Source organism: Moschus berezovskii, chromosome X, assembly GCF_049115385.1.
Source record: "Moschus berezovskii isolate FMDL1 chromosome X, NW_MosBer_1.0, whole genome shotgun sequence".
NCBI lineage: Eukaryota > Metazoa > Chordata > Mammalia > Artiodactyla > Moschidae > Moschus > Moschus berezovskii.
Window position 1 is genome coordinate 96,760,086 of NC_142488.1, and position 9,905 is coordinate 96,769,990.

General features: G+C 37.7%; 1 protein-coding gene across 3 annotated transcripts in view; it reads left to right on the forward strand.

Moving 5' to 3' along the window:
- RADX (RPA1 related single stranded DNA binding protein, X-linked) overlaps positions 1-9,905 on the forward strand; it is an 87,720-nt gene that overhangs the window by 71,036 nt on the left and 6,779 nt on the right. For all 3 annotated transcript variants that reach the window (XM_088834089.1, XM_055437901.2, XM_088834090.1), the window contains one exon: positions 5,051-5,218. In XM_088834089.1, coding sequence (XP_088690215.1) covers positions 5,051-5,218 — 168 coding nt within the window. The remainder of the gene's footprint in view (positions 1-5,050; positions 5,219-9,905) is intronic.

Consider the following 9,905-nt stretch of genomic DNA (forward strand, 5'->3'; position numbering starts at 1 on the left):
GAAAAAAAAATTACGGCATAGATTTCCCATACATCACAAGAAGTAACCGTTAAAATCATGAGTTCATTTGGAGTCATAAAAATTGAAGATTTTTCTTCTTTTCAACATGTTACTGATCCTCTGAACATTTCAGCTATCTTATGTATCACCGAAAAGCAAGAATCAGATGTAAAGGAGGCTAATTTGTTGTTATACCTAACCAGCTGTAATTCATGTTAGAATTGGACTGTTTTATATCCTACCATTTTTCAAGGACGTAAGTGGATTTACAGGGATAAAAACATTGAAAAATAAGCTACATGTGGATTATATAAAACAGAACATTTAAAATAAAACAGAAAAAGTATTACTAGGTGCCTGTAAATAACAAATTACCAGCATTCAGTAGTAATTTTCTGTGAGTTTTCTTGCAGGAAGGGAGAAAGGGGATTGTTCCTGATGAGGTACTTAATTTTAAAGATAAAAGAAGCCTGGATATCTTCTAGTCTTACCTACTAGATAGGTGAAAGTCAGGCCATGAATAGAAATCATGTCTTAATCCCTTACCCTTATAATGTCCCTCCCCCTTCTCTCTTCCCCCTTCCCATAACAACTAGTTTGTTCTCTATATCTGTGAGTCTGCCTCTTTTTTGTTATATTCACTAGTTTGCTTTATTTTTTAGATTCCACATATAAGCAATATCATACAGTATTTGTTTTTCTCTGTCTGACTTTTTGCACTTAATATAATGCCCTGCAAGTCCATCCATGTTGCTGCAAATGGCAAATTTTTATTCTTTTTTATGGCTGAGTAGTATTCTATTGTGCATGCATACCACATCTCCTTTATCCATCATCTGTTGATGGTCACTTATGTTGTGTCCATATCTTGGCAGTTATCAATAATGCTGCTGTGAACATTTGGGTGCATGTATCTTTTCAAATTAGTGGGGTTTTATATATATATATATATAGCCAGGAGTCATTTGGTAGCTCCATTTTTACTTTTCAATGATGGCTCATCTGACAGGTGTGAGGTGATATTTCATTGCTCTGCTGTTTTAGTGTGAAAGCAGTCATAAACAATGTGTAAATGAATGTGCCGGACTATGTTTAACTAAAACTTTATTTATAGACAGTTAAATTTGAATTGCATGTAATTTTCATGTATCATGAAATATTCTCTTTTTTTCCAACCATTTAAAATGAAAAAAAAGTTTCCTAGGCCATGGATTCTTTGAAACCAGGTAGAAGCTACATTTGATCCCTGTCCCCAGCTCGTAGTTTGCTGACCCCTATTCTAGATCCCTGTTTTCAGATATAACTGGCTAAACCAATGAAGGCAGATAAGTCTGAATGATTTTTGAAGTTCTTCTGACATGAAAACTGTCCAACCTACACTGATACTACCTTCTAGTAGTTTATTATCCTTCAGCTTTATCTTGCTGATCTCTGGAGGACCCAGTAATTTTGAAGTGTCTTATTCTGGGAGCCAGAAAGGTTATTCAGACCATAATCCCATTACTTGGTCGTTAGCTCTGACTGGTCTAAGGTGAATCATTATTGAAAATACTGTACGGAATTATTAATCTTCCTTCCCACAATTCAACTAATTGGATACTGTGGCAATATCAGAAACCTATCCCAAAAGTACCAATTCTTGTGTTAATAATTCTTGTTATGCCATCTCACTTGACTCAAATAAGTAGATAGTATGTGCTAAAATCTCAGCCCATTGCCTATTACATAATAACACACTTCAAAGAGAAGATATTTGAATGAAGTAAGATGAAATTTTCAATGCGTTTAGCCCAAGTATAAGCTTTTTAATCTGTTGGTCAATTTTAATAATTATTTCTCACTTAAAATATAAGAAGATACTTCTCAAAATCTTGACTGGACTCAAAGATGGCATTAGTACATCATTGATTCTGCAAACAACTAATTTATTAATAGTTGCCCATGAAATGCTATGAGTCAATTAAAGCTTAAGAGTTCTCTATTCAATTTGCATTTGACTTAGACAAGAAGGAAAATAATTACTCAGCCAACCTTTAGTAAACCTCTGAAAGCCATCTGTTTATCTCTTGGATATCAAGAGATACAAACTCCAGTAACAGTAGGTGTAATTTAAGGAGAATGTTAAGATAGTGTTTTCTAGACTTTTTAATCAGGATTTCTTTGTCAAAAAATTTTGTATCATTCTTTTCCTTTTCCGAAAAATGCATTTAAATCATCACAAATTGTAAGTAATTGCATTAACTGTAACATCAAAGTAATGTAATATGCTGTAGTTACATGGAAATCATAAGGCTTTACTTATCTTGATTTTTTTCTCCTATTAAAGCAACCAAGCAGAGCAACATAATTCCCGCCCTCCTTGGCACTAGCCTGCAGGCTCATGTATGCCCATGTTGAAGCCTACTTGAACCATTAAAATCTGAGTAGAACTGGATGCCCTCACTCTTGGTTTCTTCACTGGCTGTATCCTTAGGATATCCTATTCCACTGACATGCTTCTCATTCTTGTATCTCAAATGGAGCAACACACTGGATTATATGGGTTACTGTTGCGCCCCCTTAATTCTGTCCCTTATTCTATTGCATAATAAATGTAATTTAATCCTTAAGTACCTACTATCAGATTTCATCAGTGTAAGACACACTTTTTTCCCCCATATGTTAACACCTTTTAAAATGGATATGGATCTTATAAATGATGCCATGCCTTTGTTTAATTGGTAGTATTTTTTTCCTTAGTGATGTATAAAATAATGATCATCTTAAAAAACAATGATATTTTAGATTTCATAAAATATAGCATATACCAAGTACTATGCTATATGGTGGGATCCTACCCAACACATACACACACAAACACACAGACTTTCATTGGAAAAGGAACACAGTGATAATGAAGAATTTGAGAGGAAGATATATAAATTGCATACAATACACTTTACAAAAGAGGAACTGAGCTTATTTGTTTGATTTTCTATTTCCCTCTAATTTTTAACATAATCCACATATATTGCCACACTTACCTAGGTAGTATGTTGTATGTTACCTAAGTAACACATAAATTGTCTCCATTGAAGTCCATTATGCCTGTACATTGTGGGAGGATATTTGTGTTCATCTCTTTTGCTGTTGTGAATATGGATGAATTCGTATTTGAAAAGTCTAATTAGTTGAAAATTGTACACTGAAATGTGCACGTATACATTCTTTTACTCAATTTCACGAATACTTACTGAGCACCTAAGGCATGCTCAGTGCTGTTCTGGGGACTGAGGTTACATGAGTTAATGCAAATGATAATAGAGCCTGTGGTGAAATGAGATGTGGTGATCAATGCTAGAAGAAAGGGTTGAAGAGTGCTGTCACTGGAAATGGCTAAATTTTAAATGGAGTGGTCAGGGAGGTCTCCCTAAGAAAATAACATTTCACCAGACACCTAACAGAGGTGAAGGAGCAAGCCGTGTGTTTATCTGGGGAAAGAACATTCTATGTACAGGAACATCAAGTACAGAGGCCTTGGGCATATTTACTTATACATTTGCACTCTGAACTCTAGTTTTACCCAAACAATTCATCACAAATTTTACCAGTAATGCTGAAGCTAAACTCACAGTCTATAATTTTGAAAGCAACTCATAATAGCATCAATGACACAATGATAATAAAGCTATCTTCCTAAAAATCAAGGTTTCCAACTTGATATTTTCTCAATTCTAAAGCACTCTTTCTCTTTTTTTACATTTGCAAGTTGGAATGCATCTTATGGTCAATGGGTACATTTAATGCAGTGTTTTCTTTTTATTAAAAACCCATTATTAAATGGATGATATGCCCTAGATTTGGTATTAGAATCAAGGAAATAGGATACCAGTATGTGCACCTTGACATGAGTTTTGCAGCATTGCTGAGTTATGAGGGAGTCATAATACTGAATTGCAATCCACAGTAAATTCTAGATGGTATGACTATTTTAGTTTATGAATACCAGATTTTAAAGTAGCCCTTAGTTGTTTGTTAAGTTAAAGCTATGGAACTTAGTGTTGTTTACCCATAAAAAACAAAGAATGGACTTGTGTTTCTGGATCAGTTTACAGCTTAACTAGAAGGACTTGTTTATGTATCATTGGCTCATGCTCTGTACTTAAGAACTGCTATGGTATGAATAGGGTAGCTACTGAAGTCATAGAATCTATAGGACTTGCTGACTAAATATCAGGGCAGAATGAAAGGGAAGAGTTAAGGATAACTTCTAAGTTTCTGGTTTGAGTGTCTGGGTGGAATTCGGAGTTTTCAAGCTGTGCTCTGCTTATTTTTCCTTGATCCAGTCAAGATGGTTTCCTTACCCTGGCCTGTACTTTTGGCTTCTCCCTGCCCTACCTGAAATACTCTTCTCTCTGTTTATTTAAGTGCTACTCATGCTTGAATACCCAGCTGAAACCCTTACCTGTCAGAAGTCTATTTTTAATCCACCCTAATTGACATTGACCCTCATAAAGAAACAACAGACATAGGTCAGGATGCATGGTGGTGGTTCCCCCAAGCTGCAACCTTTTCTAGCCCTAATGGTGAGTGACTGAAATTTTACTTGTATGTTTAAGGACAAATGGAACCTTGGTACTTCCATTCCTGGCCTTGCTTGAGTCTTATATCCATAAGTCCAAAATGGCGTAAGAGAACCAGTAGTTATCTCTGAATTCTCCTGTCCTATAATGGCATCTATCATAAATGATGATGAAAATTCTCTACATGTCTTCATTTTTGTGACTAGGCTGTTCTCCAGATATTAAAATTTAGGCCATTCATCAATATGTAAAAGATTTGAGACTGTTATTTCCAACGATGATGCTAGATTGCTCCGAAGTGTCTCCTGTTTCAATCAGTAGAATGTATTCATAAGCATTTGCACAGCAAAGGGTTTAGTCCCTTAGTTTTGAAAGTTATTTTTTTTTACAGTTATCAGGCTGTCTGGCACATGTGAGGATCAGACCATCAGATCTGGCCTCATTAGCACCATGTTACTAACTACAAATGTGTGATTTTTCTATAACAGGTCTGAACCATGAGATAGCAATCGATGTGGCTTTCCTCCCCATGTATTCTCTACAAGATAGCCGAACATCTCAAGTGGACACATTATTGACCTGCATGAATTACAGCTGTGTGTATCCAAAGCCATCAACTGGCAGTGAAAAACTGACAGGTTCAAGAGTACTTGCAGGTAAGACAATCTCAGGATCTTTGTAGTCAGAAAATAAAATTAATTAATAATGCAAATGGTCTTAACCTTAAGATGTTACTATATAAACAGTTCTAGCTTTAACATTTGATACAGTTTAAAGAGTTGTTTGGTAAAAGTACGCAAAGATAAATGAGAATATATTTTAAAATAAAATTGGATAGATTAATGGTTTCTATTCCAGGCAGGCATTGTTCTTTTTATAATACATTTCTAAATGTAAGTATTTGCTGTACTGAAGTGGTATACATAAGGAACAGTGCAGCTTCTACTCTTCTCTCCTTTTATTTCAGGCAAGACAATTTTTCCTTTTATCTTATAATTGCCTGAAATCTCAGTGCTTCCATACTGTGTGCTTAGTCACTCAGTCGTGTCCGATTCTTTGTGGCACCATGGACTGTAGCCTGCCAGGCTCCTCTGTCCATGGGGATTCTCCAGGCAAGACTACTAGAGTAAGTTGCCATGCCCTCCTCCAGGGGATCTTCCCAACCCAGGGATAGAAGCCAGGTTTCCCGCATTGCAGGCAGATTCTTTACCATCTGAGCCACCAGGGAAGCCCAGGAATACTGGAGTGGGTAGCCTATCGCTTCTCCAAGGGATCTTCCTGACCCAGGAATCAAACTGGGGTCCCCTGCATTGCAGGTGGATTCTTTACCAGCTGAGCTACCAGTGAAGTCCCATACTATAGTACAGTACAACTGTTTTCTCTTATAAATACTTAGTTATTCAAGTGCTATGCAATAAATTCCTTGAGGACTGCTAAGCATGTGTGTAATCCCTTCAACCAACGAATTGTTTAGGCTGCTATATAACATCCTGAACTTTAAATCATTTTTATATATGAGTAAAATTACATGTCCAATTATAATTATCCTATTCACTTTCTTCTGTCATTTCTATTTCCTAAGCATGTGGTAAAGTTTCTAGCTATTTTCATTGAGCTTATATGAATATTCCTTTTAAAAAAGCACTAAAGAAAGGTCTTATTATCTTGGGATTTTGTGGTGGGTCTTTCTAAGCTGATGAAACTCTTGAGTGTATGTTGTTTTTAAACAAGTCTTAGGAGTTGTGCCTGATGATGAAGTAACTTTTGACAGTAATGGTTACTGCAAACTAAACTTCCCTGGTGGCTCAGATGGTAAAGCAATTGCCTGCAATACGGTAGGCCCAGGTTCAATCCCTGGATTAGGAAGATCCCCTGGAGAAGGGCATGACAACGCTCTCTAGTATTCTTGCCCAGAGAACTCCGTGGACAGAGGAGCCTGGTGGGCTACAGTCCATGGAGTCACAAAGAGTTGGACACAACTAAGCAACTAACACCTCACTTCAAACTGAACTTGAGTATCCAGTTTTGTAAGAGATAGGTTCTTTATTTTTCCCACAGTCCATTTTAAAGATGATATTTTAACTTGCAGTATTACTTCCTATGGGGCTTCCCAGGTGGCTCAGTGGTAAAGAATCTACCTGCCAATTCAGGAAACACAGGAGATGTGGGTTTAATCCCTGTGTCAGGAATATTCCCTGGAGGAGGAAATGGCAACCCACTCCAGTATTCTTGCCTGGGAAATCCCGTGGACAGAGGAGGCTGGCAAGCTGCAGTCCATGGGGTTGCAAAAAGTCAGGCGCAGCTGAGCATGCACACACATTACTTCATACATTTCAGCTCCTTAGACTGTCAGTAACTCCGGATTTAGTAATTAGGGCCTTAATCTGTACTTTAAATGTTTGTGGAACTCTTGCTCTTGCTTCATTGCAGTATCTTGCTTGCAGTATCCACTTCTGTCACATTTCTTCTGCTGTCTGTAATTCACAGTTACCCACTACTTGCTAGTGCCAGCATCCTTCCAGCAGTCACTTAACATGATCACATGAAAATACCTGGTACCATTCTGCCAGAGCAGTTAATATTTGGGACATGTAGGGCAAGAATCACTAGAAGAGAGAAGTGATATAATCAAAATCAAGGTAATTCATTTCAAACATGGAATACCGTATTTTTCATGGCATAATGATAGTGTCCATTTAGCTCCGTGCAAAGCATTGTGTCTTGACATTTTACATAACTTACAGCTAATCCTAACAAGAGCCTTGCAAGGTAAACATTATTATCCCCTGTTACTAGATGATTAGACTGAAGATCAGAGAGATTCATCAGCATAGATAATAGCTAGGATTTGAACACAGATCAATTTTGTTTGAAACATTTCCATTCTCTCCATAATTACAAACGGAAAGATAACTATACATGAGTCAGCAAAAGAGACATAGATATAAAGAACAGACTTTTGGACTCTGTGGGAGAAGGCGAGGGTGGGATGATTTGGGAGAATAGCATTGAAACATGTATATTACCATATGTGAAATACATGACCAGTCCAAGTTCGATGCATGAAACAGGGAACTCAAAGCTGGTGCACTGGGACAACCCAGAGGGATGGGATGGAGAGGGAGGTGGGAGCAGGGTTCGGGAGGGGGGACACATGTTCACCCATGACTGATTCATGTCAATGTATGGCAAAAACTACCACAATATTGTAAAGTGATTAGCCTCCAATTAAAATAAATTAATTTAAAAAAAGAATATACAGAATAATGTAATGCAGTGGCTTACAGTATAACATTGGTATCATCTTTCCAACATTTTTATGAACTAGTTTTTTATTATAAAAGCTCTCCATGTTCATAATTTAAAAATTCAAACAATACCAAAAGGTACAGGGTAAAACTGAAATTTTCCCTCCCTGCCTTTGAAGGTTCATCCCTTTCTACCAGCCCACCCACTCTCTGGAGATAACCTGTATTTGAATCCTTTAAGAAATTATTTTTACATTTGACAGTATATTCTTTCTGTCTCACATACACGCAGTGCACGCACACATACAGTCGGTTTCTCTCTCTCTTAGATACATACATGGAATTATACTAAACATGGTTTCATAACCAACTTTTATCTTTTAACACTTGAATAGCTTTCATGTTAGTATCAATATATAGAGAGCTACCTCTTTGGTTTTAGTAGCTATAAATATTCCACTGTGTAGCTATACTGGTATTTACTTAATTAGTCCTGTATTGATGGACATTTAGATTGTTTCCAAATATTTTTTATACTGCAATGAGCATCTATATCTATCTGTGTGTGTGTATGTATGTTGTTGTTCGTTCAGTTGCTAAGTTGTGTCTGATTCTTTTGCAACCCCATGTACTGTAGCCTGCCAGGCTACTCTGTCCATGGGATTTCCCAGGCAAGAAGACTAGAGTGGGTTGCCATTTCCTCCTCCAGGGGATCATCCTGGATTAGGGATTGAACTCGCGTCTTCTGTGTAACAGGCAGATTCTTTACCATTGAGCCACCAGGGAAGCCCCATGTGTGTGTACATATAATCTATAATCTTTGTGCATTTATATATCTGTAAGATGAATTCTTCAGTTCAGTTCAGTCGCTCAGTCATGTCCAACTCTTTGTGACCCCATGGACTGCAGCACACCAGGCCTCCCTGTCCATCACCAACTTCCGGAGGCCACCCAAATCCATGTCCGTTGAATCGGTGATGCCATTCAACCATCTCATCCTCTGTTGTCCCCTTCTTCCACCTTCAATCTTTCCCAACATCAGGGTCTTTTCAAATGAGTCACTTCTTCCCATCAGATGGTCAAAGGATTGGAGTTTCAGCATCAGTCCTTCCAGTGAATATTCAGGACTGATTTCCTTTAGGATGGACTGGTTGGATCTCCTTGCAGTCCAAGGACTCTCAAGAGTCTTCTCCAACACCACAGTTCAAAAGCATCAATTCTTTGGCACTCAGCTTGCTTTATATTCCAACTCTCACATCCATACATGACTACTGGAAAAACCATAGCTTTCACTAGACCGACCTTTGTTGGCAAAGTAATGGCTCTGCTTTTAAATATACTGTCTAGGTTGATCATAACTTTTCTCCCAAGGAGTAAGCATCTTTTAATTTCATGGCTGCAATCACCACCTGCAGTGATTTTGGAGCCCCCCAAAATAAAGTTTGTCACTGTTTCCACTGTTTCCCCATCTATTTCCCATGAAGTAATGGGACCGGATGCCATGATCTTAGTTTTCTGAATGTTGAGTTTTAAGCCAACTTTTTCACTCTCCTCTTTCACTTTCAACAAGAGGCTCTTTAGTTGTTCTTTGCTTTCTGCCATCAGGGTGGTGTCATCTGCATATCTGAGGTTATTGATATTTCTCCTAGAAATCTTGATTCCAGCTTGTGCTTCATTCAGCCCAGCATTTCTCATGATGTACTCAACATATAAGTTAAATAAGCAGGGTGACAATATACAGCCTTGATGTACTCCTTTCCCTATTTCTTAGATGTCACCAAATTTAAAATTTTGGTGTAAGTAAAAAGTGAAAGTGTTAGTCGCTCAGTCGTGTCTGACTCTTTGTGACCCATGGACTGTAGCCATGAGGCTCCTCTATCCAAGGGATTTCTGGGGCAAGAATACTAGAGTGGGTTGCCATCTCCTTGTCCAAGGGATGTTCCCAACCCAGGGATCGAACCTGGGTCTCCTGCATTGCAGGCAGATTCTTTACTGTCTGAACCATCAGGGAAACCCAAAATTTTGGTAGGTATTATCAAAATGTCCTTCAAAAAGGTTATAACGATTCACACTTCAACCAAAAAAAAGAGTGCCA